Source organism: Rhineura floridana, chromosome 1 (assembly GCF_030035675.1).
Source record: "Rhineura floridana isolate rRhiFlo1 chromosome 1, rRhiFlo1.hap2, whole genome shotgun sequence".
Lineage (NCBI taxonomy): Eukaryota > Metazoa > Chordata > Lepidosauria > Squamata > Rhineuridae > Rhineura > Rhineura floridana.
The window spans coordinates 96,924,039-96,943,271 of record NC_084480.1 but is presented as its reverse complement, the minus strand read 5'-3'; the positions used below and the strand labels follow the sequence as shown (position 1 = coordinate 96,943,271).

Below are 19,233 nucleotides of genomic sequence, written 5' to 3'. Positions count from 1 at the left end.
GTTTGTGTATTTTACAGAACTGTGGTGAATTCAGGTTTGAAGTTTGTCTCAAGCCATGCTTTCCTGAAAAATACCAACCTGCAGTACATGTAAGTGAACACTCACTGAATGAATGAATGAATTTATGAATGGTTTCAGAACAGGCAAAGCTGTATCATACTTCATTACCCTATTTGCAATCCATGTGAGGAAATGTGAAGGGATGCTGCTTAAAAATCACAAGTGGTGACCTGCAACAAACATGTTTGTTTATTATTATTATTATTATTGTTGTTGTTGTTATTATTATTATTATTATTAAATTAAAAACCCTTGTAGTTTAAGAACATACCTATAGCCAACAGATATTTCTATCAAACTTTAAAAAGCAGGGAAATTGGGCAGTTTTTGTAAATGCATCAGGGGAGCAGGAGACCTGACCTCCTCTCTGAGATATTGTACTGCCCCACAAATTTGTAAAAATGCAAAAACATTTGGGTTGGTTTTTCACAGCCCAATCCACTTCCTGTGTAGCTTGGAAGAATTTAGTAACGTGCCTCTGAGCATATGGTGAGTGCTGGCAACACCTGCCGTCTCCAAAGATGGAGAATTACATTTTTGTATGTTTGTTGGTGTTCTTACTTTGTTTCTTCCCTGTGCTACTACTGTTTCTACAGAGAATCTAACCTAAAAATAATATTTCTGTCATTAGAAATTAGAGATCCTAGAAATCTGTGTCAAATTTATTTTTATTAATTTCAAAGCCTTTTAATTGGTCAATGTGATATGATGGTGAAGACACACTTTTCTGTTGCAGACTTGAGGTTATGTTCTCTTTCTATTTTGGGTGCATTAACAGTTGGATCTGAAATTGCAGTTTGATGTAAAATCAGACTGATTACAATATGTTGCTACTTAAGCAATGACTCTAGCTGTCCGGCCCATGCCACTTAAGGAAAGATGAGCTTCGACAATTAAAAACATAGAGAACACCTAGATTTTTGCTAGAATATCTTTCACCTCCCACTATTTTATCTTGTGCAAATTGAGACAACTCCTCATGTCCACTGGAGACTATTCTGCAGAATAGTCAGTGCCATTATTCCACAATTGTTTTTGGAGATTTTTTTAGTGTAAACTATGCAAAGTGTTGCTATACTTCACGTATTCACAGAAACAGAAGCAAAATAAAATTATTTTCTTTTGGAAACTTCACTAAAATTGCAAAGTAAATCATACATATTTAAAGTGACTACCTGAACTATATCAACTGTCTTTAATATTGTTGCTTCCTCCCTGCTAAAACAAGATCAGCACAGCACATGTCTTGTTTCTTATTTTGGGCTGATTTCAGGTGTTGCCACTCACTCTCCCATGGGGGAGGAGGAGAAGGGGGAGGGAGGGAGGGCTGGAGTGGGCAGGGGAGGAGGAAGCAGGAAGAGGGGAGGAAAAAGGGAGAGGACAGGGGAAGGAGAGGAAAGGCAGGTATCATTTGCATGCTTATTGAGTTCAATGGGATTTAATCCCATTCAATCATGGTTAGGATAGGTAAAACTGACCATGGAGGAGGAGAAGGAAGGAGGAAGGGAGGAGCAGGGGAGCAGAAGGAGGAGGAGGGAGAAGGAGGGGATTGGGAAGGGTGAAGGAAGGGGGAGGGAAGGGGCAAAAGGAAGGTGATGGGAGAGAGGAGGAAGGGAGAGCAGGTTTTGATAATTTGCGTGCTTACTGAGTTCAATGGGACTTACCCCCATGTAATCATGCTTAACAGTGAAAAAAGTGGACAAGAGAAAAATCAACTCATTTGAAATGTGGTGTTGAAGGAGAGTTTTGAAGATACCATGGACCATGAAAAAGACAAATAATTGGGTGTTAGAACAAACTAAACCAGAACTATCACTAGAAGGTAAAATGATGAAACTGAGGTTATCATACTGTAGACACATAATGAGAAGACCTGATTCACTAGAAAAGACAAAATACTGGGAAAAACAGAAAGGAGTAGAAAAAGAGGAAGACCAAACAAGAGATGGATTGATTCCATAAAGGAAGCCACAGACCTGAACTTGCAAGATCTGAACAGGGTGGTTTATAACAAATGCTGTTGGAGGTCACTGATTCATAGGGTTGCCATAAGTAATAATTGACTTGAAGGGACATAACACACACAGACACAATCATGCTTAAGATAGGTAAAATTGACCATGGGAGAGGGGGAGGAGAGTGAAGGAGGAAGGGAGTGGAGGGGGAGGGGAAGAAGGGGATTGACAAGATGGGGAGAGAGAGGAAGGGGCAAGAAGGAGGGGATAGGAGGGGGGTGGCAGGTGTGATCATTTGCATGCTTTTTGAGTTTAGTGGGATTTAATCCTGTGCAGTCATGCTTAGGATAGGTGAAACTGACTTGGGAGAGGGGCAGGGAGGGGGGAAGGTGGAGGAGATTGAGTGAGTGGGCACTGAGCAAAGGGAAAGCACCTTTCCTTTCCAAAAGGAAAACATTGTGAACAATATCATTGTTTTTCAGCATTTCCCCCATCTTTTTATTCTACAGCAGGCACATGTAGTCTCCCACCCAAATTTAAACCAAAGCTGTCCCTGGCCACATCCACACTAGACCCTTATTTCACTTTAGACAGTCATGGCTTCTCCCAAAGAATCCTGGCAAGTGTAGTTAGTGAAGGGTGCTAAGAGTTGCTAGGAAACACCCTGTTACCCTCACAGAGTTTCAATCAGAGCAGCTGACTGTTAAATCACTCCTGCCATTGGAGCTCTGTCAGGGGAATAGGAGTCTCCTAACAACTCTCAGCACCCTTCACAAATGACATTTCCCGTGTGTGGCCCTCTGATTAGCCAAGCCAAGCAGCTGTGAGTCTGGATTTTAGAACACTGGCAGTTGGTTCTTACTGAGCATGCCCGCGCTTATCATTGACTCCATTCTTAATTAAAAACCAGCCATGCATTTTTTAAACTTTTAAATTACAGAAGATGAAGGTTAGAGTATGGGGTACTCTGTGAACATGGCTGATTTTTAAAGAATTTCAACAAATTATGCGACCACTGACAGAAAAAAGTCCAACAGAGGTCTGAATTTCTCTCTCTCTCTTTTTACACTTTGAACTCTCGATTTTCTCTCACTGTGTATCACCATGAAAATTTAGAGGGTTGTTAAGCAAGCGTTTCTGAGTTCAGGTCTATGAGTTTTGTACGGTTTTGTTTTGAAACGAGGTTATGGGAAGCAGCAGTATGGTATGGGGAGGGTATTTTCAATGTAACATTGCGGAATGCGAAAAATCCATGCAGGCTATAGTAGCCACTCTTGTGGCTGTATAATCCTGCCCTTCCTCCTAGAAGGAGCCCAGTAAACATATTAAAGCAAAGCTTCTTTAAAAACATTAAAACAAAACATCTTTAAAATCATCTTTTCTAAAAAAGCTCTAAAATCTTTAATTCCAACACAGATGCAGACTGGGATAAGGTCTCTTCTTAAAAGACTTATTGAAACAGAAAAGTCTTCAATAGGCATCGAAAAGATAACAGAGATGGTGCCTGTCTAATATTTAAGGGGGGGAATTCCAAAGGGTAGGTGCCGTAACACTAAAGGTCAGCTTCCTATGTTGTGTGGAATTGACCTCTTGATAAGATGGTATCTGCAGGAGGCCCTCACCTGCTAAGCACAGTGATTGACTGGGTATATAAGGGGTAAGACGATCTTTCAGGTATTCTGGGCCCCAAGCTGTATAGGGCTTTGTACACTAGAACCAGAACCTTGAACTTGGCCTGGTAGCTAATGGGCAGCCAATGCAGTTCTTTCAGCAGCAGAGTAACATGTTGGCGATATCCTGCCCCAATGAACAGTCATGCCACTGCATTTTGCATCAGCTGCAGCTTCTGAACCAACCTCAAGGGTAGCCCCATATACAATGCATTATAGTAAAGACGATCATCCTCACAGCATGTCTTTAGCGATTGTCCAGCCTGTTTCATTGCCCTTAGTTCACTGGTGTACCAAGGTGCAAACTGGATTCCACTATGCCAGAGGGGGTGCTCAGGGGCAACCATGTTACAAGCCCAATGTTTCTCATTGTTCCACAGCATGACAAGGGCTTCAGCAGGGTCACCTGCTGTATCTGTTTGTTTCAGCTGCTGAGGGGGCAGTTGGGGAGATCACCCAGTCACGCCACTGCATTTTGTACCAGATGCAGCTTCTGGACCAACCTCAAGGGCAGGCCTATTACAGTATTCCAACCTGGAGGTTACCAGTGGTCAGGCTATTCTGGTCCAGAAATGACTGCAGTTTCTTACCAGCCAAAGCTGGTAAAAGGCACTCCTAGCTACTGAGGTCAACTGGGCCTCTAGCAATGGATCCAGGAGCACTACCGGACTATGAACCTGTTATTTCAGAGGGCATATGGCCCCATCTGAAGGAGGCAGTTGACCAATTATTTGGATTCAAGAACCAGCTACCCACAGTGCCTTCCTCTTGCTAGGATTCAGAATCAGTTTATTGGCCCTCATCCAGAGTATCACCGAGTCCAGGCAGCGGTCCAGGGCTTGCACAGCCTCTCCCAATTCAGATGTTATGGACAAATAGAGTTGGGTATCGTCAGTGTACAGCTGACACCTCACCCCAAATCTTCTGATGACTGCTCCCGAGGGCTTCATATAGATGCTAAACAGCTTTGGAAACAGGATGGTACCCTGCAGCATCCCACAGCACAAATGCCAGGGGGCCAAAAGATAAACATCCAATGCTATTCTCTGAAAACGACCCTGGAAATAGGTTCAGAAGGAATGTAAAACAGTGCCTCCAATACCCATCTCTACCCATCTCACCACGTCGGCTCATGGTCAATGGTATCAATAGCTACCAACAGATCAGGCAAGAATAACAGGGTCTCACTCCTCCTTCACCCAATATAGGTCATCCATCAGGGTAACCAAGACCTATTGAGTCCCATAACCAGGCCTGAATCCAGACTGAAATGGGTTGAGATAATCTGTTTCATCCAAAATATTGCAGTGTATCCTCAGAGCTTCAAGGCTGCTGATCAGGATTCATAACAGCCTTCAGAATGTGTTGCTTGTGGCTCACAGAGGTGTGCACATGTGCAAAGATTTCAGGAGAGGGTAAAAAGAAAACAACATATTTCCCACCTTCTCAAAGCTTTTCTGGTTGTGCTAAACAACTGAGGGTTGGGGCTGGCTGCTAGCCCTGAACCTGGGTACTTTCCCACTATATAGTGGAGGAAGTATGTCTGGAGAAGGAAGAAGATGCCATCTCTTTTTTCCTTCTTCTTGAAATCTCCCTGTATTGAGAGAAGTGGAAAGTCTCATTGTATACAATCCTTGATCCTACTACTGATCCTAATCTGCCCTATTGGCTCAAGCAGGCCAATACATTCCTCCTCCCCTCCCTTTCTACTTTATTATTTTTTTCTTCAGCTGGTATCCTCAAACATTATGTATGTCTTGAAAGCATTGACAATAGGTAATTGTTGGAGCATTCTTATTTTTATTTCCTTATTAATTTACAACTTACATTTTTTTGTATGCAGAAGTATGCAGAAAGTACTATGTTGTGGCTAGGGTTGAGATCTGCTTGGTGGGGTTGGTTCAGAAAGCATTCTGCCAAACTTGCAGACAGTTACAGTCCACATTCGTTATTTTCCCACTATTCATTATTTTTATTGGTTCTTTAGCAAGCAAGCAAAGACACACACACATGCTCTCCCTCCCTATTTCAACTTGTCTCGCTGTCGGTCCATCCATCCAACCATTGTGCTCCTCTCTTTTCCTCTTCTTCTGCCTGGCCGTCTCTCTACCTGCCACCCACCCACCAGCCAGACACCCTGGGCCTCCCTCCCCCTTGCTCCATTGCTGATTCCTGGCCAGCCTGTGATACAGCCACGCATTGTCACTGCTTCCAACTGTTCACTATGCTCCCTTCCTGCTTAATACAGCTTACACACATGAGCACACACATGGCACCAGGAGTGAGTTAACAAGCAAACACAGGTTGCTCAGTTTGACACATACTGATCTCTTCCTCTCTTCTCCTGGTCAATTTCACATTAGCAAGCAAAGACAGGGAGATCAGTTTTGGGAGCCCTCTAGGAGAAGATTGATGGTGAGAACAGAAATGGCAGAGGGAAGGGGTCATTTAAAGATTGAATGAGGGAGAGGTAAGTGGGAAAGAGTCCCAGTCCCAGCTCCCTTCTTCCTGGCTCCTGCAATGAGCTCCTATGTGTTTGGCCACAGCATGAATAAATTCATTAGGTGAGCTTTAAACTGAATCCTAAGGGGGAAGGAGTTGTAAACTTGGCGGTAAAGAATAACAAAGGCTTCTGCACAGTAAGAGGAACTGAGGGAATGGCTCTAATGGGGCCCAGTAATAATCTTCATAAAAATGTAGGAAGAAAGCCAGGCCATAAATCACATGGTCTTCGATTTCTGTACACTAATGCCCAGAGTATGGGAAACAAACAGGACAAACTTGAACTGTTGATACAGGAGAGTAAATACGACCTGACAGGTATAACTGAAACATGGTAGGATGACTCCCATGACTGGAACACAGCGATTGAAGGATATAACTTGTTCAAAAAGAACAGAAGGAATAGAAAGGGAGGCGGAGAGGCGAGGCTTGGACGCCAAGAAAGGTGGCGGTGTAGGGTGAGAGCTCCCCAGCCCGATACAGCATTAATGCCCTTGAGCACAGAAAAAAACAGTTCATTTATTTATTAAACCAATTCCCCTTAAGGTGTATGCTCTGGGGACAGCAGAGAAACAGGATATTTCAAACCAATGAGAAAGATACTGATTTCGAGACCAGCCCAAGACAGACTACTGATTCTCTCCAAAATGGCGACGAGCGTGAGTGAAACCTCTATAGGCATGCAAACAGAGGCAGAGGTGGGTACCTCTGAAACAATTGTGGGGACATTCGAGGAAATTTCAAAGCACTTCCAGTCTCTTAAACAAGATTTGATGGCTAGCTGGATGTCAATACTAGAGGAAAAACTGGGAAATAGTGATTAAAAGAATAGACGCAGTGGAAAGAACTATGAATCAGTCGGAGGAGACGCTTAGAGACCAAGAAACCGAATTTAAAATGTTAAAGAAAGACCATACAATTATCAGATTTAAACTGGAAGACGTGGAAAACAGAAATAGAAGTTCCAACCTTCGTTTTAGAGGGGTGGATGAAAATGAGGAACAGGACAATGTTAAAAAATTTCTCACAAAATGGCTGAAGACATTGCTGCCTGGTTTTCCCCTGGAGGAGGAAGACTTCAACAGAGCCCACAGAGTCCTCGGACCAATACGCAGAGAAAGCCCCAAGGGTATAGTAGTATGTTTTGCCAAATATTCCAAAAAAGAGGCCTTACTTAAAAGTCTTAGGGAGAAGGGTGAAGTTAAATATGAAGACTCCACAATTATGGTACTTCAAGATCTTACTCCAGAAACGTTAGAGAGAAGAAGAAATCTGCAGCCTTATACACTTATATTGCAAAAGGCGGGGCTAAAATACCACTGGGGATTCCCATTTAAACTTATAGTTCCCTACAAAGGGATTACACACATGGCTTCAACAGAAAAAGAGGTAGCAAATATATTCAAAATAATGCAGTTGGAACAACCAGAAGGAGAAAGAGAATCAGAAAAAGGGGATCAGGTCGGAGAAGCAGAATTAGAAGAGGACAATGAGGATTTTGAACTGATCAGATGAAAAAGGCAGAACAGAGGGAGACTGGAAAACAGAGGAAAAGGAATGCGCCCCCTATTTGAGAATTTGAATCTGCAACGCAGTCTTTGAAATCTTCCAGACGCAGATGAGAAGCCGCATCAGATCATCATCATAGTTTCAAGCAGAGTTATATCTAAGTTGAGTTAGGGCAAAATGTAAACTAAAGGTCCAGGTTGGTTTGTGTGAATACGAACCATTCCCCCTCATTAATATTAATTTATTTTAGTTTAGTTTACTCCCCTTCCCCCTTCGCCCCTTTTAATTTTTTTATTATATAAATATGGGCATATATAAATAATAATAAAAATAAGGGCTGGGATGAGGTCTTGTCCCATGTTATCGTCCTATGAGGTAATAGGTCGAATCTCTGCGAGGTGTAATTATTTTTCAAATACTTCAAAAACTGGAAGAAATTAATTCACTGGGTGACACAGAGAAGTGCTCCTGAGGGGGAGAGAATTAGGTCTTAAGGGAAAGGGAAGGGAAAGGGGAATAGGAAAAGAAGGGAAAAGAAAAAAGGGAGGGGGAAGGAAAAGAAGGAAGGCACGGGAAGGAGTTATATAGTTATAGTTTAGTGAAAAGAGAGAGTTAAATTAGAAGAAATAGGTGAGGTTATATTCAAGATCAGTATTATAACATGAGAATCTCAACACAATATTAAAGGAATGGACACTGTCATTAAAAGAAATAGATTAGCCAACTAATAAGAGACTTACAACCTAATGTACTGATGTTACAAGAGACACATAAGGCCAAATTGGCAGATGGATTTCTAAAAGGTACTCAATGGAAACATAAATTCCTGGCAAAAGGGATCAGCAAGGCCAGAGGAGTAGCACTTCTATTGCATGAAAGTCTTGATTTTGAACCCAGTAGACAAATGCTAGACCCTCAGGGTAGATTTATCTTTGTAGAAGGAATATTGGAAGGGGACATGAAAACTACATTTGTGACATGCTATGCCCCAACCAAAGGACAAATGCAATTCTTCCAAAAATTGTTGAGAAAACTACACAGATTCACAGGGGCAAATATAATTCTAGGAGGAGACTTGAATTTGAATATGCAGGGGTTTAATCCAAATAAACTGATACAAGGACAGGACACTTTAAGAATTTCCAAAAACTTGATGACAGGAAGAAAAACGACCCCCAATTTAAAGCAGGTTGTAAATTTCTATACTCTGATACATACAGCAGATTTAAGAGAAGTATGGTCAGAGACTCATCCAGAAGATTTTAGCCATTCTTTTTACTCCAGACCACATGGAACTTTTTCTAGGTTGGATGCCATTGTAGTCTCAGAAGAAGTACTACCACTAGTACAGCAAATAGAGAAAGGAACAATTAAAGTCACTGACCACGCTACAGTAACGGTGGAAATCATGAGTAACAAATCTGAAAAACAAATCTGCCCCAAATGGAAGTTGTACCCAACACTTCTCTCCTTCTTCAAAGTAGAAATAAAATTCAAGAAGGGCTGGAGAATATTTTAAAGATAATATGGATGAAGGAATCAGGGAAGAAACTAGATGGGAAGCAATGAAAGCAGTGATCAGGGGGCAGTATATAAGTGAGTGGGGGTTTATCCAACATACACGCAAAGAACAAAAAAAGATTAGAGAGGTAACTACAAGACTTAGTGGCTTGTTATAAAGCAACAGGTTTGCAAAAAATCAGACAAGAGATGGAAAAGAAACAGATTGATTTAGCTGAAATAGATAAAACAATGGTAAACATGATTTATTGTAAACAAAAATATTACAAACACGAAGGCAAAGGAACAAAACATTTAGCGAAGAGAGTTAAAGAAAGGAGGAGGGAAAACTATATCCGCTGTTTAAAATTAAGAGAATCTAATGCCCTAACAAATAACAATACACAAATAGGAGAGGAACTAGCTAAATTCTATGAGGAGCTATATAGCAAAAAAAGAGTGGAGGAGCAGACTATACAAGACTACATGGACAGGGTCAGACTTCCAACATTAACACAGACAGACAGAGTAATGCTTGAAGATCCAATCTCAGAAGAAGAGGTAGGGGCATGTCAGGATGCAGGATTGGGGCCCTGAAGTTTCAGACGATGAGGAGAGGGAGGGGTCATTTGGACAGAGTCATGTGAAGGAGAAGCAGAAGAGGGGGAGGGAATCTCAGAGATACAACTGTCTGGGGGCGAGGACCTTGAATGTCCAACAGACACAGATTCTTACCGTGAGCTTCCCACGCCTCCTCCCCCTCCGAGCTTGGAGGAGTTGGAGAAGGAGGGAGGGCAAGGAGGAATCCAACCCCCTCCTGATCCAGGAAAAAGCAAGGAGAAACAGCCAGATGGTTTAAGCATTGCCCCCCCGCTTTCCTCCATACCTGAGTCAGATTTCTCAGAAGGGGAGGGGGCGGTGGCACCCCCTTCACCACGTACAAGGAGACAGCAAAAGAGGCGGCAAAAGAAGGGGGAGAGGCGGAGTGTGGATGAGGGCACTTTGAGGCGGAGTGAGAGAATTCGCGCCCGTTTGCCCCCTTCTTAAGGGACAGGGGGAGTAGTGGTTCCTTGTTCTGTCAACTCTCTTCTATGTCGCAGGTTATGTTTAGTAGTTAAAGTTCATGAGACGGCGTAGTCTTTGTCTGGATATTACTTTAATAAAAACTGATTTGCTTTCATCAACTGGTCTGGTTCCTGAGCCTCAACCTGGACACGACAGGGCAGCAATAAAGACATTAAAAGTAAACAAAGCACCAGGACCTGATGGATTCACCAATAATTTTTATAAACTATATGGTACCATTCTCATCCCTCATATGACTAGATTATACAATACAATAATGACAGTGGCAAGGATGCCCCCAACTTGGTCTGCATCGTACACAGTATTGCTACTGAAACCAGGTAAAAATCCAACTCTTCCGGAATCATACCATCCAATATCTTTTTTAAACACTGATTACAAAATTTAGCATCAGTTCTTGCTAATAGACTGAAAGCAGTGATTACCAAATTGGTTCATGCAGATCAATACGGTTTTATACCTGGAAGATACATAACAGACCCAGTACGCCGTCTGTTTAGTACAATAAAAATATGCCGACTCAAGGGGACTCCTTTGGCCATAGCGGCACTGGATATTTATAAAGCATTTGACAGCATAAATTGGAAATTCTTATTAAAAGCACTGAAAAAAATTCAATTTGGCCCTAAATTCATCCCAGCAATGCAAGCTATCTACACTTTGTCCACCACAAATATAAAATATAATGAGATGGAATCTAGAACTATAGAGTTGCAAGCAGGTACAAAACAAGGCTGCCCACTGTCTCCTTTGCTTTTTACCCTTATTCTATAACAAATTCTATTTCTGGCAAGTAGACTTAGGGAGAATACAAAAATAGCTGGAATTAGAGTGGCTCAAGAAGAACATCTTATCAGCTTATATGCTGATGATATGTTGCTTATGCTATCCAATCCAAAAGAAGCTATGCCATACCTTCAAAAAGAACTGGAGGATTTTGGGGGATTGGCAGGTCTAAAGATAAATTGTATAAAATCAGACCTCATGTGTTATAATATCCCACCTAAGGCACAAATTCAAATATCTCAGGTTTTAGGAATTCCATTGGTACAGTCCCACCTTCGCTACCTGGGAGTGAACATACCCAGAAACCAAAAAATATATATTCCAAATTAATTATACGAAAATTTGGCAATGGGTAAAGGAAGATCTTAAAAAATGGGCAAAACTGAATATGTCAGTATCCAGCAAAATAGCAGTTGTCAAAATGATGATAGTCCTGAAGTTTACATATCCTTTCTATGTTCTCCCAACGCAAATTCAAAAAAAAATTGACAATCTGGCAGCAGAAAATTGAACAATTTATTTTTAAATCAAAAAAGCCCAGAACAGCAAAAAAATATAGATACAAGGGAATAAGAGAGGGAGGGTGGGGAATCCCAAATTTATTTCTTTATTATGAAGCATTTCAGATTCATCACTTAATCTCTTTTATGGATCTCAAATCTGAGAAACATTGGGTACACATAGAGAGATATTTACTAAAACTTCACAATCCTAAAGGCTTGCCTTTTATTAAACAGGAAATAAGAAAAAGTGCCAAAAACATAAATACAGCTATGAAACCAATTTTGGTGGTATGGAGATATAGGAAAGAGATCTTACTTCCGGCAATTTCCCCCTTAATCCCTATTTGCAATCACCCTGAGTTTTACAGGTCAGACAGAGAAATAGAGGATAAAAGCCTAATTGACAATAATATAATAATATATACAGATTGAAGGATTTTTATACGAATGGACTACCTTTATGATGAGATGAATGGAAAAATAAATTTAAGGAGATGGGTATGTCATGGATTTGCTGGTATCAATTTAGTACTTTTATTAGAAAACATATTATAATGCAGGGTACTAGACAATTAACAGAAGGGGAGAAACTAATGTTAAGTATGAAGGGAATGGAAAAGGGGGTGATTTCAAAATTATATAGATTTTTGGTAAATAAGGATATGGGTTCCAACTCAATTTTAAAACAAGTATGGGAATCAGACCTGAAATGCCAGATTGAAGAAGAGGACTGGAATGATATGTGGACAAAATTCCTATATAGATCTATTTTGACTTCTTATAGAGAAACAGCCCTAAAAGTAATACACAATTGGTATTTAACCCCCCTATATTTAGCACGGATATCTAAAAATAGCACACAAAATTGTTGCAGAGGATGCGAAGTACAAGGCTCATATTTACACATGTGGTGGGAATGTGATAAACTCAAGGGTTTTTGGCAGGAGGTGTGGGAAGAAATACAGAAATTGACAAAACAACAATGTTACTTCAGGCCTGAATTAGCTTTATTGAACATTTTTATGGGACAAAACACAAATCTACAATATAAAAGACTTATAGGATTTATGCTGGCGGCAGCCAGATTGACGATTGCCAAATATTGGAAATCACTGGACGGTTTAACACTACAAAACTGGCAAAAGAAACTATGGGAAATCACTCTATTAGAGAAGTTAACACAGAACATAAGAATGGCGGAGGGAAAAAGAAAAGTAAGGACTTTCGAAATGGATTGGTGGTCTTTTATCTTGGCTGCTACATTGGACACTAGTTTGGGACCAGTGCCTTACCCTTTCAGATCGTTGTGGATATCTTAAGAATGGAAGTTTCTCAGAGAAGAAAACTACAAAATAAAATCTTGAAAGTTAATAGTCAGTAGGGGAAAGGGTGGGGGTGATAGGGGTTGGGGAAAGGGAGGGAAAGGGAGTTAATATGTTTTTTGTATTATTTTGTAACTAAATACATGTTAATGCAAAATGGAAATAAAAAATAAATTAAACAATTAAAAAAAAAGAAAGGGAGGCGGAGTCATGCTAGTTAGAAATATATATCCCTGTACAGAAATACAGGAGGATGAGCTTGGTAGCTCCACCTAGAGTATCTGGGTTACAATAAATGGGACAAGGAATAAAAGGAACATGGTGGTTGGAGTTTACTACTGGGAAAATTCTGGAGCAGATTATAAAGCAGTCAATCTGTGAGCACCTGAAAATAATGCCAACATGGATTTATCAAGAACAAGTCCTTTCAGACTAATCTTACCTCATGTCTTGATCAGGTAACCTCCCTGATAGACTGTGGATATGCTGTGGACATAATATATCTTGACTTGAGCAAAGCTTTTGATAAGGTGCCCCATGATATTCAGATTAGCAAGCTAGCTAAATGTAGGCTGGATGGAACAACTATCAGGTGGATCCACAGTTGGCTACAGAATCATACTTGTTGTTATATTCCTTCAAGTCAATTACGACTTATGGCGACCCTATGAATCAGCGACCTTCAGTAGCATCTGTTATAAGCCACCCTGTTCAGATCTTGTCAGTTCAGGTCTGTGGCTTTATGGGATCAATCCATTTCTTGTTTGGCCTTCCTTTTTTCTTACTCGCTTCTGTTTTTCCCAGTGTTGTCTTTTCTAGTGAATCATGTCTTCTCATGATGTGTCCAAAGTATGACAACCTCAGTTTCATCATTTTAGCTTCTAGTGATAGTCCTGGTTTAATTTGTTCTAATACCCAATTATATGTCTTTTTTGCAGTCCATGGTATGCGCAGAGCTGTCCTCCAACACCACATTTCAAATGAGTTGATCTTTCTCTTATGCGCCTTTTTCACTGTCCAACTTTCACATTCATACATAGAGATTGGAAATACCATGGTCTGAATGATCCTGACTTTAGTGTTCAGTGATACATCTTTACATTTGAGAACATTTTCCAGTTCGTTTCAAATCATTACTGGTTTCTGCAGTAGTATGGTATCATCTATCTTAAATTATTGATATTTCTCCCTCCAGTTTTCAAATCTCCATCTTGGTCCAATCCCACTTTCTGTATGATATGTTCTGTGTAAAGATTAAATAAATAGGGTGATAAAATACACTCCTGTCTCACACCCTTTCTGATCGGGAACCAGTCGATTTCTCCATATTCTGTTCTTACAGTAGCCTCTTATCCAGAGTATAGGTTGCGCATCAGGACAATCGGATGCTGTGGCACCCCCATTTCTTTTAAAGCATTCCATCGTTTTTCATGATCTACACAATCAAAGGCTTTGCTGTAATCTATAAAGCACAGCATGATTTTCTTCTGAAATTCCTTGGCCCTTTCCATTATCCAACATATGCTTGTGATATGATATATGGTACCTCTTCCCTTTCTAAATCCAGCTTGGACATCTGGCACTTCTCGCTCCATATATACGGTAAGAGCCTTTGTTGTAGAATCTTGAGCATTACTTTACTTGCATGGGATATTAAGGCAATAGTTCGATAATTACTGCATTTCCTGGGATCCCCTTTCTTTGGAATTGGGATGTATATTGAACGCTTCCAGCGGGCCATTGTTTTCTTTTCCATATTTGTTTTTTTTACTTATATTTTTATTGAAAATTGAAACTATACTAACAAAACAAAAAGAACAACAGCGACATTCAAACAAAAACAATAATCCCAACTCTGGGTCACTGAGGATGAATATATATACAAATAAAGAATATACAACATTTTCTCAATACACTGGAAGAAAGATATACAGTAGGGCCCGCTTACCAGCACTTCGCTTACAGGCGTTCTGCTAATGTGGCAGCTTTCATTTCCCGTTTTAAAGCTGCTTTTGCTGCTTTTGCGGCATTTTCGGATCATTTTCGTGCAACGTGTCCCATTGTACTCAGTGGGGTTCCGCTTTACGGCGATTTCCACTTTACGGCGGGGGTCCGGAACGGAACCTGCCGACTAAGCGGGGACTGCCTGTAATACATTTATGGATATACCATTTAAAACACAGTTCAATATTTGCAAATTGGTTAGCGAAGAAGGCTTTATCAAAAGTAAGGAGAACCAGATGGATCTGGCTGTGGATGTAAGATGATCATGTAATCCGTACTTATTTGTGTATTCAATAAATGGCCACCATGTAGCGATGTATACAGATTTAGTCTTATCTTGTAAAAAATGAAGGTTATAAATAATTTTATCTAATAAAGCCAGATTCCATATATTTCTATACCATGTCATTTTATCCGAATTTTCTAATAATTTCCAATTTTGCGCCACCATTTGACGAGCTGCCATTAATAATTTAGAAATAAAAAATTTAGATTTCAATTTAGCATTTTCATCTTTAAGCAATAATAAAAGAACTAATTCTGGAGTAAGTATAATGTTTTCTTTTATAATACTTACAAGTTCCTTATGCACTAAATTCCAAAATGGGACAATTTTTGGGCATGTCCACCAGGAGTGAAAATATGTGCCTTTATTAGCACATCCACGCCAACAAAGTGGTTTCATATTAGGAGATATATAAGACAAACGGGATGGAGTTAAATACCATCTATGTAGTACTTTAAGATTAATTTCTTTATGGGTAGCTGATACGGATTTATTTTATTTAGACAAACAAGTATTTTTCCATTCCGTATTATTTAAATCAAAACCTAAATTATTATTTTATTATTATTATTTATTAAATTTATATACCGCCCGACTAGCAATAGCTCTCTGGGCGGTGAACATAGAAATACAATAACATAGGAAATACAATAAATGACACAATATAATACAAAAATAATACAGTCTAAAATCAATACAGTAACATTTTTAAAATTAAATCAATTTAAATTAAAATGCTTCAGAGAATAGGAAGGTTTTAATCTGGCGCCGAAAAGAAAGCAGAGTCAGCGCCAGGCGCACTTCCTCGGGGAGACTGTTCCATAGTTCGGGGGCCACCACTGAGAAGGCCCTAGATCTTGTCACCACCCTCCGGGCCTCCCTATGAGTTGGAACCCGGAGGAGGGCCTTCGTAGTAGAACATAGTGTACGGGCCGGTTCATATCGGAAGAGGCGTTCCGCAAGGTATCGTGGTCCCGCACCATATAAGGCTTTATAGGTTAATACCAACACTTTGAATCTAGCCCGGAAACATATTGGCAGCCAGTGCAAGCGGGCCAGAACAGGTGTTATATGCTTGGACCACTTGGTCCTTGTTAGCAGTCTGGCTGCCGTGTTTTGCACTAGCTGTAGCTTCCGAACTGTCTTCAGAGGTAGCCCTACGTAGAGCGCATTGCAGTAATCCAAACGCGAGGTTACCAGAGCAAATCCTGTGCCCATTGAGATTTAAGCCCTGTAAATTGTCCCATTTGTGATTCTAATAATATTTTATAGAACTCGGAGACAATGCCTTTACCTCCCAGTCCCAATGATAACATAGTATGTTCAAATCCAGTAAGTGGACGAGTAGCATATTTTCTAATATCAGGATCTTTAAGAATACAAGTCAGTTGAAGTATATGAAGCCATCCCAAATTTAAGTTCAGTATATTTGCTCTGAGCTGGTCCAATGTAATTGGGCAATCTTGTATAAAAAAATCTTTAAGCCTAAAGTAACCAAACTGTTCCCATTTTGTAATACATTCCTTAAGTGTCTCATCTTTAATACTAGGATGAGATTGTAATAGAGTTAATGGGGAATATATTGATGAAATTTTTGATTGCCATTTTTTCCATATTAACAATGTAGCTTTTGTAAACGGATTGCTTATAGATCGTAAAAAGGAGTGTTGTAAATTTTTAAATGGTAACTACCACAATGGAATGTAACATATAATCCTCTAATTGAATCCAGGTTTTATTAGCTCTCATAATTATAAAACTTAATTGACGAAGTTGAAAAGCTGAATAATAAATCTGAAGATTTCCATTATTTGTTGACATATTTTTGTCAAGATTTGGACAGATTCAGTCTCAACTTGTAACTTGTAGCAACCCTGTTGGTATGCCATCTGTTCCTGGTGATTTGTTTCTTCCAAGTATTTTAAGAGCAGCTTTCACCTCGCATTCTAAAATTTCTGGTTCTTCATCATACTGTTCCTCCATGAATGAATCTGTCATCCTTGCATCTCTTTTATATAGTTCTTCAGTGTATTGCTTCCATCTTCTTTTTATTTTATCTGGCCCAGTCAGTGTGCTCCCTTGTTGATTACTCAACATCCCTACTCTTGGTTTAAGTTTCCGTTTGATTTCTCTAATCTTTTGGAATAGGACTCTTGTTCTATCCTTTTGTTGTCCTCTTCTATTTCTATACAATAACTATTGTAATAGTTCTCTTTGTCCCTACGTACTAGTCACTGTATAGTTGCATTTAGGGTTCTAACACTGTTTCTATCTCCTTTTGCTTTTGCTTTTCTTCTCTCTCTAACTATTTTAAGAGTTTTCTCAATCATCCATTGAGGTCTTTCTTTTTAACTAGAGGTATTGTCTTTTTGCATTCTTCCCTGACAATGTCTCTGACTTCATTCCATAGTTCTTCTTGTTCTTTATCAACTAAGTTTAAGGCCTCAAATCTGTTCCTTATTTGATCTATATATTCTTCTGGAATGTTATTTAAATCGTATTTTGGCATTATGGTTGCTTTGTTCTTCTTCTTTAGCTTTACTCCGATTTTTAATATGACCAGTTCATGATCTGTACTGCAGTCTGCTCCTTGTCTTGTTTTTGCAGAAAGTATGGAACAACTTCATCTTCTGCTACCAATTATATAATCAATTTGATTCCTGTATTGACCATTTGGTGATGTCCATGTGTATAATCGTCTTTTCAGTTGCTCAAAAATGTGTTTGCAGAAACAAATTATTGGCTTCACGGAATTCAATAAGTCTTTCTCCTGCTTCATTTCTGTCTCCTAAGTCCCATTTTCCCACCATTCCTATTTCTTCTCTGTTCCCTACTTTTACATTCCAGTCCCTCATATTATCAGCACATCTTGTTTTGGTGTGTGATCAATTTCTTCCTGTACTTCAGCATAAAATCTGTCCAATTCCTCTTCTTCTGCGTTTGCCGTTGCAGCATAGACTTCGATGATGGTTATGTTAATAGGTTTCCCATTTAATCTCATTGCTCAGACCTTGTGTTATAGCTCCTAACTGCTTTTGCTACATCACTTCTCACTATTAAAGCAACCCCATTTCTTCTTAATTTCTCATTTCCTGCATAAAATATTTTGTAGTTGCCTGATTGAAAATGTCCCATTCCCGTGTATTTTAATTCACTCATGCCAAGTATTGTAATGTGTAAATGATGAATCTTTATTGCAGAATTAGCCATAGGCCATATGCAAGCTGTAATGTTGAAAAGTTCCATTTCTTGCTTGACCATTTCGAACTATTCCTGGTTCATGCTTTTCACATTCCATGTTCCTATTGTGTATGTCGTACAACTCCGGACTCCTTTCACATCTGTGCGCATCAGCCTCTGGGCTTCCTTTTGGATTTGTCCCAGCTGCATCCTTAGTCACAGCGCTACTTGTCCTTGTCCTTTGTTCTTTCTCTGTAGCTTGGTGAGTGCCTTCTGACCTGGGGGGGTCTCATCTTCCAACACTATCTCATGTTGCATTTTGGATGCATTTTCATAGGATTTTCATGGTAAGAGGTATTCAGAGGCGGTTTACCATTGCCTTCCTCTGACTTTGGATGCATCTTAGTCTCAGCTTTGATCTTTCTGTGTTGGGTGCCCCTGCTAGGAGTCTAGCTTCTTGGTCTAGACTCCTGACGACATTGCTCTCAGCTTCTTTGACACTCTCAAACCCCCTCACCATGTTAAAGTGTGCATTCTAGAGGGGGAATTATACTCAAAGTGCTTATCAATGGTTGCTTCTTAAACTGGGGGGGAGGTAACGAGTGGGGTTCTGCAAGGCTTGGTCCTGGGCCCAGTGCTCTTCAACATTTTAATTAATGACTTGGATGAGGAGGTGCAGAGAATGCTTATCAAATTTGCAGATGATACAAAATTAGGAGGGATAACTAATACCTTGGAAGACAGAAACAAAATTTAAAGGGATCTTGACAGGCTGGAGCACTGGGCTGAAAACAACAGAATGAAATTTAACAGGGATAAATGCAAAGTTCTACACCTAGGAAAAAGAAACCAAATGCACAGTTATAAGAT

The 19,233-nt window shown here is 39.9% G+C and overlaps 1 protein-coding gene across 5 annotated transcripts in view; it reads left to right on the top strand.

The window, feature by feature from the left end:
• Positions 1–19,233, top strand: part of NTRK2 (neurotrophic receptor tyrosine kinase 2) — a 305,262-nt gene that overhangs the window by 56,487 nt on the left and 229,542 nt on the right. For all 5 annotated transcript variants that reach the window (XM_061626814.1, XM_061626834.1, XM_061626806.1 and 2 more), the window contains exon 4: positions 18–89. In XM_061626814.1, the coding sequence (XP_061482798.1) occupies positions 18–89 (72 nt within the window). The remainder of the gene's footprint in view (positions 1–17; positions 90–19,233) is intronic.